This window comes from Brassica napus, unplaced genomic scaffold, assembly GCF_020379485.1.
Source record: "Brassica napus cultivar Da-Ae unplaced genomic scaffold, Da-Ae ScsIHWf_2968;HRSCAF=3754, whole genome shotgun sequence".
Lineage (NCBI taxonomy): Eukaryota > Viridiplantae > Streptophyta > Magnoliopsida > Brassicales > Brassicaceae > Brassica > Brassica napus.
Genome location: NW_026016216.1, coordinates 41,108 through 56,731, shown reverse-complemented (window position 1 = coordinate 56,731; position 15,624 = coordinate 41,108). Strand labels below are relative to the sequence as shown.

The 15,624-nt window shown below is 33.3% G+C and overlaps 1 protein-coding gene, 1 non-coding gene and 1 pseudogene across 2 annotated transcripts; 2 read left to right on the top strand and 1 right to left on the bottom strand.

Moving 5' to 3' along the window:
* Positions 1–3,582: 3,582 nt before the first annotated feature.
* On the bottom strand, positions 3,583–3,656 carry TRNAW-CCA. The gene has a single exon. It is a non-coding gene; the product is annotated as a tRNA-Trp (tRNA).
* A 5,697-nt stretch (positions 3,657–9,353) lies between these two features.
* LOC125602760 (photosystem II CP47 reaction center protein) lies at positions 9,354–11,646 on the top strand. Its single transcript, XM_048774199.1, has one exon. It carries the CDS (start codon positions 9,831–9,833, stop codon positions 11,355–11,357), a length of 1,527 nt encoding a protein of 508 aa, XP_048630156.1. The 5' UTR covers positions 9,354–9,830; the 3' UTR covers positions 11,358–11,646.
* A 230-nt stretch (positions 11,647–11,876) lies between these two features.
* Positions 11,877–14,715, top strand: LOC125602761 (annotated as a pseudogene).
* Positions 14,716–15,624: the final 909 nt, after the last annotated feature.

Here is a 15,624-nt window from a genome sequence, read left to right as displayed (position 1 = left end):
TGTCTGATAGTCCTAATCCTAGTATGTATATTAAGAAGAATTCACTTTACCCCCCTTTTCTTTATTTTTCAATACAAATTTGTATTGAAAAATGGGAGGGGGTGTGATGTAACTCTGTCGTTAGTGACCAATTGAAATTGATAGAATGTATCAATAATCAAGAGTTTTTTTCTAATGTAATTTAGAATGGAAAAATTTGACTAGATACTAAAATAAGGAAAGCAAGCGTAGAAAAAAGGGAACTAGAAATTGGCGAAATAACAAATTTTAGGGACTATAGGGAGTATTACTTGTCTTGCGAGTCTTCGACACAAGAAAAGGAATTTTAGACATCCTTTTCTTGTGTCGATCTTGTCATTCTTAATTGCATTCGTTAAAAAATCCTATTCTTAGTTTACATATATATTACTGTTTCTATATATATAAGGTTTTAATATATCTATATTAATATATATCGTATATATAATTATTAATTAATAGTATTAATAATAGTTACTTTTTGTAGTTTTATTTATTTTCATTTCAAGTTTGATGAAATACTAAAAAAATAAGAAAAAACTTCTATTAGTATAGAGTATAGACAAAATTTTAATGATAGATCTAATGATAAAAATATTGTGTCAGTCGGGAAAGCAGAAAAATAAAATTAAGTGACCCCCCCCCCTTTTTTTCGATCTTTGAAAGGTTAATAATAAATACTATATGCTCCTAACCTACTAATCTAATTAAGTTCATTTTCAAAAACACGATAAAAATTGTTCTGATTATTAGCAGTTCAACGGGACCCCCTCGAATCAGACAAAGAAGGAAGAGTTGGGCCCCGTTGAGTTCTTATGTTTTCACGTCTATAACTCAGTTCATCCAATTTCTACAGGGATGAACCTAATCCTGAATATGAACCATAAAAGAAAATACCTATTAAACCGATCACAAGAATACCAGCTACAGTACCTATTACCCAAAGAGGAATCCTTCCAGTAGTATCAGCCATTTATCCTGCTTCCCTCCACATTTCATCGAGTGGTCATGCTAGAAACATAAACAGTCAGAGATAATTATGATATATAATCCATCCGAATGGGATAAGAAAACGAATGGGATAAGAAAATTACTACTCTTTGTTTTTTATTTTATTATTCTACGCTCTTTTCTTAATTTTACTTAATTTTAATTGAAGAAATAATTTGAAAATAAAACAGCAAGTACAAAATGAGTAATAACCCCCAATAGAGACTGGTACGATTTAATTCAACATTTTGTTCGTTCGGATTTGATTGTGTCATAGCTCTATAAATAATTGAATTCGGTTTATCGTTGGATGAACTGCATTGCTGATATTGACCCCAAAAAAGAAACGGTAGGTACAGCTAGTCCATGAACAGCCAACCAGCGCACTGTAAAAATTGGATAGGTCCTATCTATAGTCATTGGGTCCTCCTAAAAAGATCTACTAAATTCGTCGAGTTGTTCCAAAGAATCAAAACGGCCTGTTATTAATGGAATGCCCTGTCGGCTCTCTGTAAAATACTCGTTTGGACGAGGGCTCCCAAACACATCGTAAGCTAAACCGGTGCTGACGAATAACCAGCCCGCAATGAATAGGGAAGGTATAGTAATGCTATGAATGACCCAGTATCGAATACTGGTAATAATATCAGCAAAAGAACGTTCTCCTGTGCTTCCAGACATACTGAACTCCAGATATTCTTGTAGGGAATCGATTCTGTAAAAGATGAATCAGTAAATTCAAATTCACTGAGATTACATCTTTGTGAGATCGTCAATAAAGTACCAAGGGTATTTTTAGAGTCTACCGAATCAGTATAGCTATCCTTCTTCTGACACAGCAACGCAATTTGAATTAGTATAGAACTGAAGTGTTAGATAATTTATTTCGTTTTTTTTTTTGCTTGTCGATGTATAACCATGTTCCACTTCTTCAAATTCCTGTATCTGTAATCTATAGGGGCTTTGATCCTTTATTTGTTTTGGACTAGAAAATAAACTAAAGATTAGATAAAATGAAAATTCAAGAGGGTGGTTTCTAATTCTAATAATTCATTAAGGAAATTCTCATATTGTCCCAAGTCAATTGAATCCAAAACCCATCAATTTCATTTTTGTTGCATATGCATAATTGTAGAAGATATTTTTTTGTAATGATAATGTGACCCCCCCCCGTTTTTGCTTTTTATTTCATTTTATTTTAAGGAATTAATTTCCAGTAACAAGAAAAGGAAGAATAGTTTTGGATCAATTCAAAAGAACAACAAATAATAAAAAAATAATAATACTAAATCTTTGGAATGCGTGCATTGTTTTGTTGTATTCAATTTAAAGGTTTTTTCTTTCTTTAACTAACTACAAAGATGATGGGTTTTTCACTCTATTTTCTATATAATATCGAAAGAAAAAACCTAAAACCTAGAAAGGAAACGATAATAGAAATTGCTAATTACAAGTTTTAAAAATCTAGTTAAAATAAATAACTCTTTTTTTGACTGATCTCGTTCTCCGTGTAGGATACTGCTTTTTGGTTTAATTTCATAGATTAAATGAAGAAAACTGCTCTACTATATTAATCTACTTTATTCAAAATTGAATTTATTTCAATTTGAATAAATGTAGAAGGGGGCATATTCTAGGTTCTAAGGTCACTTAAAAAAAAAAGAATCAAACAACTTTTTTAAAAATTTTTACATGTTTATTCAAAAAAAGTTCTATGTTTTAACTGAAGTTATATAATAGAGTTATTTTTTTATGTATTATTTTTTCTTATTAATTTCTTAAAGAGTTTTTCAATGAATCAGTTACGTGAATTCTGAATCCTGAGATGGTGCAGATGCCAAAGACGATGAATTTCGTTTTTTCTTTTTCTCTATTTTTGTTCATACCACCGATAATGCTTGATAACTCACAAATTTTCAATTTAATTTTTTGATTCTTGGAACTAGTATTTGTATCTATCTTTACTTTAAAAAATTTTTTTATTGAAACTTCGGGAAGTACTTTAGAAACATATGTATAAAAAAACATATTTTATTGAGTCCCTTCATGCCTACTATAACTAGTTATTTCGGTTTTCTACTAGCAGCTTTAACTATAACCTCAGTTCTATTTATTGGTCTAAGCAAAATACGACTTATTTGAAATTAATTGAATGAATCTTTTTTGATCAAAAAAGATTTATATGGTATTTCATATGTTCGATAGTTCCTTACCGTGTTAATTACCCAATTTTGGTCATTGAGATTCGTCGGCAATACAGATTAAGAGCTAGGAATAGATAGTACCTCTCTTTTTTCTCCCTTTCAAAAATGAAAACAAAATAAAATTGAAATGATTGAAGTTTCTTTATTTGGAATCGTCTTAGGTCTAATTCCTATTACTTTGGCTGGATTATTCGTAACTGCTTATTTACAATACAGACGTGGTGATCAGTTGGACTTTTGATTAATTAACATCTCTTTTTTTTGACTGACCTCCTTCTTGCTTTCATATGCGGGAGGTCGAATTCAGATTGCTGCTCAATTATTTGCGAACAGTGGAATTTTGACACAATCTAATAAACAAGAGTGACATCACGCTCTGTAGGATTTGAACCTACGACATTGGGTTTTGGAGACCCACGTTCTACCGAACTGAACTAAGAGCGCTTTTCTTGTTTTTTATAAAAAACGAAAAGGCTAGAAAGAGGACATTCTTTAACTCGAATCGATTTTGTACGTATATACTATATCATAGTATATCATAAAATTCAGAATTATATGTATGTCCAATTTTATTAAAAAAAGATAAATCTAAAATGGATTCCTCGTTACTGCTCTTCTGAGCAGTAATTAGGTAGGGATGACAGGATTTGAACCCGTGACATTTTGTACCCAAAACAAACGCGCTACCAAGCTGCGCTACATCCCTTTCGATTGGTTTACAGTGTCATTGTAAACAATTCCTATCTTGTTTTCCACATCCTTCTTTTTTTTTTGTTTCATATCAGATAACAAACATATATATAAGTATAATTAAAAAAATTACTTTTTTTAGGCAAATCCTATCAATTTCAAATTTACATAAAAAGGCGTTTCCATTTGAAAATGGAATCTATAAGATCGTTCTAGTAGACAATATTTCAATTCTAATTTTGAAAATGGGGGGTTACATATACAAATACAAGAACTTCTTAACTACATGTACATCTATAGTTATATATATTACTATATATATTGTAATACAATAAAGAAGAAAGAAGGAGGATTTCAAATGCGAGATCTAAAAACATATCTTTCCGTAGCACCGGTACTAAGTACTCTATGGTTCGTTTCGTTAGCAGGTTTATTAATAGAGATTAATCGTTTATTTCCAGATGCATTAACATTTCCCTTTTTTTAATTCTAGTTATTAACATCAGAAAGGATAAAAAAATTTAGAGATACGATCAACGATCGGGGAATAACCCCCCCTTTTTTTTCTAATTCTAAAAAAAGAATTAGAAAAAAAAAAGGGGGGCCGAAAGGTCATAAAAACGAGGGTTCAGGATCCAATTAAAAAAAAAGTGTTGCTAGGGAAAGAGTATCCTACGAGATACTTAAAAAAAATACTGTACAAAGATTTGAAATATAGTTTTCAAAAAATCATTATATTACTTATTATTTTCTTTTTATTTAATTACTAATTAATATTCATTGCAACGAAATATTTAAGACATTTTTTTGAGTTAATTAACAGCTTCTATTTTTTTTGTTCTTGTTCTTTATGGACCCTAAAATTAAAATAGAAGATTGGGGGTGAATCATAAATCCAAAGGAGGTTTCATGGCCAAAGGTAAAGATGTTCGAGTAACAATTATTTTGGAATGTACCAGTTGTGTTCGAAATGATATTAAGAAAGAATCGGCTGGAATTTCCAGATATATTACTCAAAAGAATCGGCATAACACTCCTAGTCGATTGGAATTGAGAAAATTCTGTCCCTATTGTTATAAACATACAATTCATGGGGAAATTAAGAAATAGATAAAATTGAGTGCTTGTATGTCAAATTTTATTTTAAGAACAGGAATAATGAGAGTATCTACGTATTATTACATATATATAAATATAAACAAATAAAATAATAGAAAGAAATCAAATCCTATATTCTTAATTCTATATAGAAACTCTATCCTATATAGAAATAGCAATCGTTTTTATTTTGATCCGATCAAAAATAGGATTTTATAGGTAAGGAATAAAAAATTATGAATAAATCTAAGCGACCTTTTACTAAATCCAAGCGATCTTTTCGTCGGCGTTTGCCCCCGATCCAATCGGGGGATCGAATTGATTATAGAAACATGAGTTTAATTAGTCGATTTATTAGTGAACAAGGAAAAATATTATCTAGACGGGTGAATAGAGTAACTTTAAAACAACAACGATTAATTACTATTGCTATAAAACAAGCTCGTATTTTATCTTTGTTACCTTTTCTTAATAATCAGAAACAATTTGAAAGAAGTGAGTCGACCCCTAGAACTACTAGCCTTAGAACCAGAAAAAAATAGACTTATTCTTCAATTGAATAACTAATCTGAAGGAATTAAAAAAGAGGTTAATATTTTGTTCGACAAATCCAATCAAGAATCAAAATTTGATTGTTACGTCTGTTTCTGTCATAAAAAAAAAAAAAAAAGAAAAGAATCGTCGAAAAGAAAAAGAATAAGTCTTTTTTTAGCGACTATATACCCTCGTTTTGTTTTGACGACTTTTTTTATAATACTAATTTCTACTCTACCCTCCCCGAGCTTATTCTACTTAAGAACTCTATTTCAAATATTTTAGTGGATTTCTTCCAATCCCCTCATTTTTTGATCTCATTTGAAATCGTATAAAGACAACTCCTATTTAATAGAGCTATTTGTGCAAGTATTTTTCGATTAAGAAGTAATTGCTTCTTGTACAGATTGTGTATGAATCGGTTATAACTATAGAATACCTCCGTTTCGTGAATTACGGCATTTATTCGAGTGATCCATAAACGACGAAAATCTCTTTTTCTTTTACCCCTATCCCGACGAGCCGAAACTAAAGCTCTTATTCTCTGTTGAGTCATAGTTCGTGTAAGTCGTGAATGAGCCCCTTGAAAGCTTGATGCAAATAAACGAAGTTTTGTTCTACGCCTCCGAGCTATATATCCGCGTTTAATTCTAGTCATTGAATAAATCAAACTTTGATGAATAACTAATTCTTTTTTTAGTTTTAGTTATTCTTTTCCCCTTTACTAGTCATTAATAACCAAACGAATTATTCCAATGTATAAAAAAAAATTCCAATGGCTTTTGCTACTCTAACCTTCCCCACCACTATTTTGGCTAGGTATTTTCCTTTGCTTTGAAAGGATAAATTGCCTTGGTACTTGATATAAAAAAAATAGAATAACTACAAAAAGTAGTAAATAGAAATGGATAAATAGTGGGTTCCTTCGTTTCTATGGTTACTTCTAAAACGGTGAGGTCCTCTCTATACACCGGAGCTCCTTCTTTTAATTAATCAATACTATTGGTAACTTGTACAATTCACATTCTTTGGCTCTACCCCATTAATATTCCAGTAATAGATCTTTCACAATGAGATCCACTTTATACAGTAACGGTATTTTATTTTAAAATTGATTTGGTCATTTACCCTGTTAGTCCGTTTTTTCTTTCAAGAGTGGAATCTTTTTAATAAAAATGGGATTTCCCCCGCTTAATTGATAACCATTTGTTATCATTGGGGGTTTTCTAAAAAATGGAGTTGATTGGATTTGCACCAATGTAAACCATAAGTTTCAGACACAATAGAAGATATGAATGATCTATCTTTTTGAAATAATGAATCGAGTTCCTCCATTCTATTTTATTAACAGGTACTGATCCTTGATATTTCAAAAAGAATTTCCTTTTTGTGTTTCAGTCTATGATCTAAACGAGTCGCACATACACCCGAGTACATGTTCCTCGTCGCTGAGGGCATCCCCGAAGCGCTGGGGATTTTGTGACATTTCGGATTGGCTGTCTTGTATTTCTAATAAGTTGTTTAATGGTTGGCATACGGAATCATATAAATAATGGGCTGGTTTAGATGGGTTCTAACCGGCTAATTCTGAATTACTTCTCTTCAAGATTCTCTTCAATATAAAAAAAATATATTGAAGAGAATATGAAACTAAACCTTTAATCTAAAAAGATATAAAATTAGCAGTGGTAGATTTGCATGAAATCGCTCCTATTTTTATTGAACCGCTACAAGATCAACAATGCCATGAGCTTGGGCTTCTGTTGCTGACATAAAAACATCCCTTTCCATGTCTTCGGATACAACCCATATAGGTTTGCCCGTTCTTTGTACATAAACCCTTGTGATGGTTTCGCGAAGTTTTAGTAGTTCTTCCGCTTCCAAGATAACTTCTCCCGTTTGTGCCTCATAAAACGAACTAGCGGGTTGATGGATCATTACCCTGATGATATAATAGAAAAGCTTTTTCTATTTCGCAGAATGAGGCGAGATAACCAAAAAAACAGAGAAATTTGAATAACCGTACAGGCTTTTTTTGTGCGTTGCATACGGCTCTAGAATGGAATTTACGTTTTTGACCTTTCCTTTCGGCGAAAGAAAACAAAATATAGGTTCTATTATACGCGGATCCATAAATGATCCAATTACCATCCTTCTTTTTTGTTTTGTAGGAGTTAAAAAAATACTATGATGGTTCCGTTGCTTTATATATCATTTTTTTTGATCCGTCTATGATTCAGCAATCCCAAAGTGTCTTTTTTTTTGTTTTTGTAAATAAGCTTCCGGTGTGAAAACAAAGTTTGTGACGCTGGGATGTGCCCGAATAGGGAAGATATCATTTTAAATACCCCTTTCTTATCCCATACTACTCTTTCAATATATAATCTAATTTTTTTAATCTAAAAAATTTCATATCGAATTCGAAGTGCCATGCTATTATTACTTAACTAATTCATATTTCCGAGGGCGAAGGCATAGTATTTTTTCTCTAAAATAAAAAAACTCATTGGCGCCAAGCGTGAGGGAATGCTATACGTTTGGTAATTTCTCCTCCGACTAGGATAAAGGATGCTATTGAAGCGGCCAATCCCATGCATATTGTCTGTACATCGGGTCGCACAAATTGCATAGTATCATAAATAGCCATTCCAGATATTACCCATCCACCAGGAGAGTTTATAAACAAATAAAGATCTTTGGTATCCTTTTCTATACTGAGATATATCATAAGACTAATAAGTTGATTCGAGATTTCGGTATCAACCTCTTGGCCTAAAAAAAACAATCTTTCTCGATAAAGTCGGTTGATTAGGATAAATTTTATTCCTTAGGAGCCGTACAGGCACCTTTTGATGCATACGGTTCAACAAAAATTGTTAAAAAATCAATGTGTCGATTCCAACCCCCCCTTTTTTTTCAGAGAAGGCTTTTCTTTCTAACTTAATAAGGGAAGGGCTTGCTTCCCTTTTAAAAGTAAAAGAAAAAATAAATAAGTTTTGGCCCCTTTTATTTATTAGATATTATAATCCTAATAATAAAATAATAAACGATTGATTAGGCCTGTCAGACTAACTTGATTCATTGATATTTTTTTTTCATCGAGATTCAGTTGAAATGGGGATGGTTTTTTCTTGTTCCTGAATGGGCTTCTTCCTTTTTTATTCCGTTTTTTTAGGTTTATGCTCTACTCCGAGTAAAAGGAAAAATTTGCCCGATTTTGATTTGCACATATAGGACAAATGAACCAAATACCGCGTCTTTTTTTTTTTTACTACTCCTTCTTTTTTTTCAATTCATTTCTTTCACATGTCTTCTGTCAAATAGTCAATAAATTTTTAATTATATTATTTTATTTGATCAACAGTTTTAGATCACCCTGTTTCAATTTTTTGTATTTTTTTTATTTTTTAATAGAATTTTTATCATAATTTTGATATCATATTCATATCATATTAAGTAGTAATTATAAAAATATTATATTAATTATCAATTGGATTTTTGCTAAACGGAGCCTGGATACTTAATTTTATTAGTCCGATCACGTAAACCATAAAAAATTTTTGATAATCTAATATCAATCTAAATACTCCCTGCATTTAATTCTAATTTATTTTTTGCGCTTCGCGTTACAAATTTTTGATAATTCAATCAATCTTTTTGAGCGAAACAGAGGATATCTCGATCGAGGGAGAAAATGGGGAAATCCCATATAGCCCAATATATCTGACAAGTCGCACTATATGTCAACCCAAGATGTATCTCCTTCTCCAGGACTTCGAAAAGGTACTTTTGGAACGCCAATAGGCATGAAATGAAAAAAAAGAGAATGAAGTTCTCTATTTCACTTTGATGTGGAAACGTAAGACTGGGGTTTCATTTTTTTTTATCATATTATCCTTTTTCCTACTTTATTAATATTAATCATATTTAAATTAATCATATTTAATACAGAAGTTGAATAAGCTAAAATAAAATATAAAATAAAAGTAAAGTAAGAGAGAATGAATAAAAATTAAAGGAAACTTTTTACGAACGGGCTTCTGAACAACAATAGCTATCTTGGTTCATATAACATAGGATTCACCCCCATTGCGTATTGGTACTTATCGGATATAGAATAGATCCGCTTCCCTTTTTTCCTATGAATCGAATTGTTCCATTATTACTAACAGAATAGAACAAATATTAATCCTTTCTCCGAAATAATTACCTAAAAAGGGGGGGTCCGTAACATAGTTTTTTCCAATGCAATAAAGTTACATAGTGTCTATTTTTCATTGATAAAGGGGTATTTCCATGGGTTTGCCTTGGTATCGTGTTCATACTGTTGTATTGAATGATCCCGGTCGTTTGCTTTCGGTTCATATAATGCATACTGCTCTGGTTGCTGGTTGGGCCGGTTCCATGGCTCTATATGAATTAGCTGTTTTTGATCCCTCCGACCCTGTTCTTGATCCAATGTGGAGACAAGGTATGTTCGTTATACCTTTCATGACTCGTTTAGGAATAACCAATTCATGGGGCGGTTGGAATATTACAGGAGGGACTATAACGAATCCGGGTCTTTGGAGTTACGAAGGGGTAGCCGCAGCACATATCGTGTTTTCTGGCTTGTGCTTCTTGGCAGCTATTTGGCATTGGGTATATTGGGATCTAGAAATTTTTTGTGATGAACGTACAGGAAAACCTTCTTTGGATTTGCCCAAGATTTTTGGAATTCATTTATTTCTTTCAGGAGTGGCTTGCTTTGGTTTTGGCGCATTTCATGTAACAGGATTATATGGTCCTGGAATATGGGTATCCGACCCTTATGGACTAACCGGAAAGGTCCAACCCGTAAATCCGGCGTGGGGCGTGGAGGGTTTTGACCCTTTTGTTCCGGGAGGAATAGCCTCTCATCATATTGCAGCAGGGACGTTGGGTATATTAGCGGGCTTATTCCATCTTAGTGTTCGTCCGCCTCAACGTCTATACAAAGGATTACGTATGGGAAATATTGAAACCGTCCTTTCCAGTAGTATTGCTGCTGTCTTTTTTGCAGCTTTTATTGTTGCTGGAACTATGTGGTATGGTTCTGCAACTACTCCCATCGAATTATTTGGTCCTACTCGTTATCAATGGGATCAGGGATACTTTCAACAAGAAATATATCGAAGAGTTAGTGCCGGACTAGCTGAAAATCAAAGTGTATCAGAAGCTTGGTCTAAAATTCCTGAAAAATTAGCTTTTTATGATTATATTGGTAATAATCCAGCAAAAGGGGGATTATTCCGAGCGGGTTCAATGGACAATGGGGATGGAATAGCTGTTGGATGGTTAGGACACCCCGTCTTTAGAAATAAAGAAGGGCGTGAACTTTTTGTACGCCGTATGCCTACTTTTTTTGAAACATTTCCGGTTGTTTTGGTAGACGGAGACGGAATTGTTAGAGCCGACGTCCCGTTTAGAAGGGCAGAATCTAAATATAGTGTCGAACAAGTAGGTGTAACTGTTGAGTTTTATGGTGGTGAACTCAATGGAGTAAGTTATAGTGATCCCGCAACTGTGAAAAAATATGCTAGACGGGCTCAATTGGGTGAGATTTTTGAATTAGATCGTGCTACTTTGAAATCCGATGGTGTTTTTCGTAGCAGTCCAAGAGGTTGGTTTACTTTTGGGCATGCTTCGTTTGCTCTACTTTTCTTCTTTGGACACATTTGGCATGGTTCTAGAACCCTCTTCAGAGATGTTTTTGCTGGTATTGATCCAGATTTGGATGCTCAGGTGGAATTTGGGGCATTCCAAAAACTTGGAGATCCAACTACAAAAAGACAAGCAGTCTGATGCAACATTGCTTTTTTCTTTTAGTTTCTGTTTGCGATTTTTTTGATTTCATTTAATAGGTAGGGTACTGTAGGAATCTTGATTTAAATCGCTGCCGTTTCTTTGACTCTTTTTTGTTCTTTATCCGGAGGTATACTCCTTCAGTAAACATAAACAAAACAGGTATGAAAGCTATAATTGTAAACCACGATCAAATTTATGGAAGCATTGGTTTATACATTTCTCTTAGTATCGACTTTAGGGATCATTTTTTTCGCTATTTTTTTTCGGGAACCGCCTACAATTTCAACTAAAAAATGAAATAATTTTTCATTCTCTTCATTGACGTAATCAGCCTCCAACTATTTGGAGGCTGATTACGTCAACTAGTCCCGTGTTCCTCGAATGGATCTCTTAGTTGTTGAGAGGGTTGCCCAAAGGCAGTATATAGAGCATACCCAGTAAAACTTACAAGTAACCCAGATATAAAGATGGCGACTAGAGTTGCTGTTTCCATTATTATATAATTGAAAGACCACAATGGATCTATGCTAAGATCGTTTATTTACAACGGAATGGTATACAAAGTCAACAGATCGTAATGAATACAAAATAAGATTTATGGCTACACAAACTGTTGAAGATAGTTCTAGATCTGGTCCAAGAAGCACTACTGTAGGGAAGTTATTGAAACCGTTGAATTCTGAATATGGTAAAGTAGCTCCTGGATGGGGAACGACCCCTTTGATGGGTGTTGCAATGGCACTATTTGCGGTATTCCTATCTATTATTTGGAGATTTATAATTCCTCTGTTCTACTGGATGGAATTTCAATGAATTAGACTGAGAAGAATCTTGAAGTGCTAGCTTTTTGTTCGATACAAAAAAGTAAAGTATGTAGGTCTAAAATTTTGCACCTATTCTCCTTTGGTAGTTCGACCGCGAAATTTTTTTCTGCATTGTATATTTCCGGAATATGAGTGTGTGACTTGTTAGAATTGACCCTATGGATAGTACAGAGAAGGGGGTCTGTCATCTTTATCAAGATGGTTTTATTTCGTCGGATATTCATTCGAGTATCTGGAGCACGAAATAGATCAAATAGATCACAAAGTTTTCGAACTATGATTCATACTTAATACTTAGACCTCGTAGCCGGACTTCTTTCCGTTCTATCTTATAAATTTTCATAAATCAATTTTTTTCTGCTTTTAAACTCTTATTTAGATCAAAGGACAAACGCTTCTTTGTATTTTATGTTTTTAATCATTATAGCTCTTTTTTTTTTTATTGAATAAGTGATGATCCAATGGTTCTCACTCAGTGAACTTTGGACTTTGAAGGTTTCATTGAATTATCGTGGTTTTCGTATGAATCTGAGGTTTCAATTAATAAGTAGGGTCTTAACAAGAAAATTCCTATCAATAATAAAGAAAACAAGAAGAAATCCGTATTCCCATTCCATACAAATACCAACTAAAAAAGACAATAACGGTAGGTAATCTAGAAGATTCAAGAGGCCTGTAACGATCAACACAACATAAAGACGTATGAGCTGACTTGAGTTTTTGGCATTTAACCACAAAGAAGAGCTTTCGCATTTTGACTCTTAAATAATATTGAATGAGAGAGAAGTTTAAAACTTATATTCCATATCCGTTTCAATCAGTATTTGGGTCTTTTTTTTGTTTGAGCTGTACGAGATGAAATTCTCATATACAGTTCTTGGAGGGGGAGGAACCTTGGTTTACCTATCTCAATAAAGTTTATGATTGGTTCGAAGAACGTCTTGAGATTCAAGCGATTGCAGACGATATAACTAGTAAATATGTTCCTCCGCATGTCAACATATTTTTGTCTAGGAGGAATTACCCTTACTTGTTTTTTAGTACAAGTAGCTACGGGATTTGCTATGACTTTTATTACCGTCCAACTGTTACTGAGGCTTTTGCTTCTGTTCAATATATAATGACTGAAGCTAACTTTGGTTGGTTAATCCGATCAGTTCATCGATGGTCGGCAAGTATGATGCCTAATGATGATCCTGCACGTATTTCGTGTATACCTCACCGGTGGTTTTAAAAAACCTCGCGAATTAACTTGGGTTACTGGTGTGGTTCTGGGTGTATTGACCGCATCTTTTGGTGTAACAGGTTATTCTTTTACCTTGGGATCAAATTGGCTATTGGGCAGTCAAAATTGTAACAGGTGTACCTGACGCTATTCCGGTAATAGGATCGCCTCTTGTAGAATTATTACGCGGAAGTGCTAGTGTTGGACAATCCACTTTGACTCGTTTTTATAGTTTACACACTTTTGTATTACCTCTTCTTACGGCTGTATTTATGTTAATGCATTTCTTAATGATACGTAAGCAAGGTATTTCTGGTCCCTTATAAATAATATAGATTCTAGATATTTTTAATTACTAATTTATCTTATTACTTGGTGAAGGAACAATCGTATTTTATTGCTATAAATATGGATTATTAAAAAATAAGACATGTATTTGGATATTTCCCTTCAACTCCACAATATTGTATTATTTTTTTGACATAAAAAGTTGAAGGGAATTCTATGAAGAGAAATGGATTATGGGAGTGTGTGACTTGAACTATTGATCGGGCCGTGCAGAAATATGACTTTATCTGCTACATTGGAATTCACAACCAAATGTGTCTTTGTTCCAACCACTGTGTAAGCCCCATACAGGGGATAGGCTGGTTCACTTGAAGAGAATCTTTTCTATGATCATAATACCCGACGATGTCGTGGATGAGTGGGCTCCGTAAAATCCAAAAATCCAGGAGATTAGGGATGGAACATAATCAGGATTATGTTTTAGCTATTTTTTACTAAAAAAGAGCTAAAAAAATAAAAAATTAATAGTATGTAAATGCATTCATTTCCTCTGCATCGACTCGATTTCTGATACTATCGGAGTGAATACAGGATCTAATGAAGAGTAGAGGGTAGACTTCATTAGTAACAAGTAAATCCTTTGTATTTGAAAAATCTCGATATAATTTTTGAGATTAAGGATTAATTGATAAGGTATGAGACGATCCAGAAAGCACTTAATCATGATCAACTTTTAAGCTTACGTGGGTGTTGAGCATTTACCTGTAAGAATGGAATTTATGGTAATCTTTAGTTGCAATAACTTTGGAATCGGATAATTCTTTTTTTACATATTAAATACTTGTGGATAACATATATATTTTTTGTATGTATTAATTTAGTTTGGTTAATTCTTGCTCGAGCCGGATGATGAAAAATTATCATGTCCGGTTCCCTCGGGGGATGGATCCATAAGAATTCACCTATCCCAATAACAAAAAAACCAGATTTGAATGATCCTGTATTACGAGCTAAATTAGCTAAAGTATGGGTCATAATTATTACGGAGAGCCCGCATGGCCCAATGATCTTTTATATATTTTTCCAGTAGTCATTCTTGGTACCATTGCCTGTAACGTAGGCTTAGCGGTTTTAGAACCATCAATGATTGGTGAACCTGCGGATCCTTTGCAACTCCTTTGGAAATATTACCTGGGTATTTTTCTTCTCTTATTTCAAATACTTCGTACAGTGCCTAACAAATTATTGGGTGTTCTTTTAATGGCTAGACCAATATTGATTACAACCTTTTTGGTTGAATATTAATAAGTTCCAAAATCCATTTCGTCGTCAGCGCAACTTACTAAATATTTATATTCTCTAGGAAATTCATTTTTGAAATGACTACTCCCTAGATCCCACGCCCTTTATTTTACAATTGAATAAATTTAATTAAAAAAGACCCTACAGTTGAGATTTATCAATTGGTAATGTTGCTCCAATACCTAACCACAGGGCCACCACGGTGCCAATCAAAAGACGTTTGTCGCGACTGACACGAAATGGATTTTGGACTTTATTAACATTTTCCAAAAGGGTACGTTACTAATCCCGCCGGTACTGAAGCCATTAAAATAACACCCAATATTTGTTAGGAACTGTACGAAGTATTTTAAAATACAGAAGAAATACCATTCAGTAATATTCCAAAGGAGTTGCAAAAGGATCCGCAGGTTCACCAATCATTGAGGTTCTAAAACCGCTAAGCCTACGTTACAGGCAATGGTACCAAAATGACTACTGGAAAAATATATAAAAGATCATTGGGCCATGCGGGCTCTCCGTAATAATTATGACCCATACCTTTAGCTAATTTAGCTCGTAATACAGGATCATTCAAATCTGGTTTTTTTTTATTGGGATAGGTGAATCTTATGGATCCATCCCC

Excerpts from the sequence above, each read along its gene's own strand:
- LOC125602760 (XM_048774199.1), top strand. The coding sequence starts at position 9,831 with ATGGGTTTGCCTTGGTATCGTGTTCATACTGTTGTATTGAATGATCCC.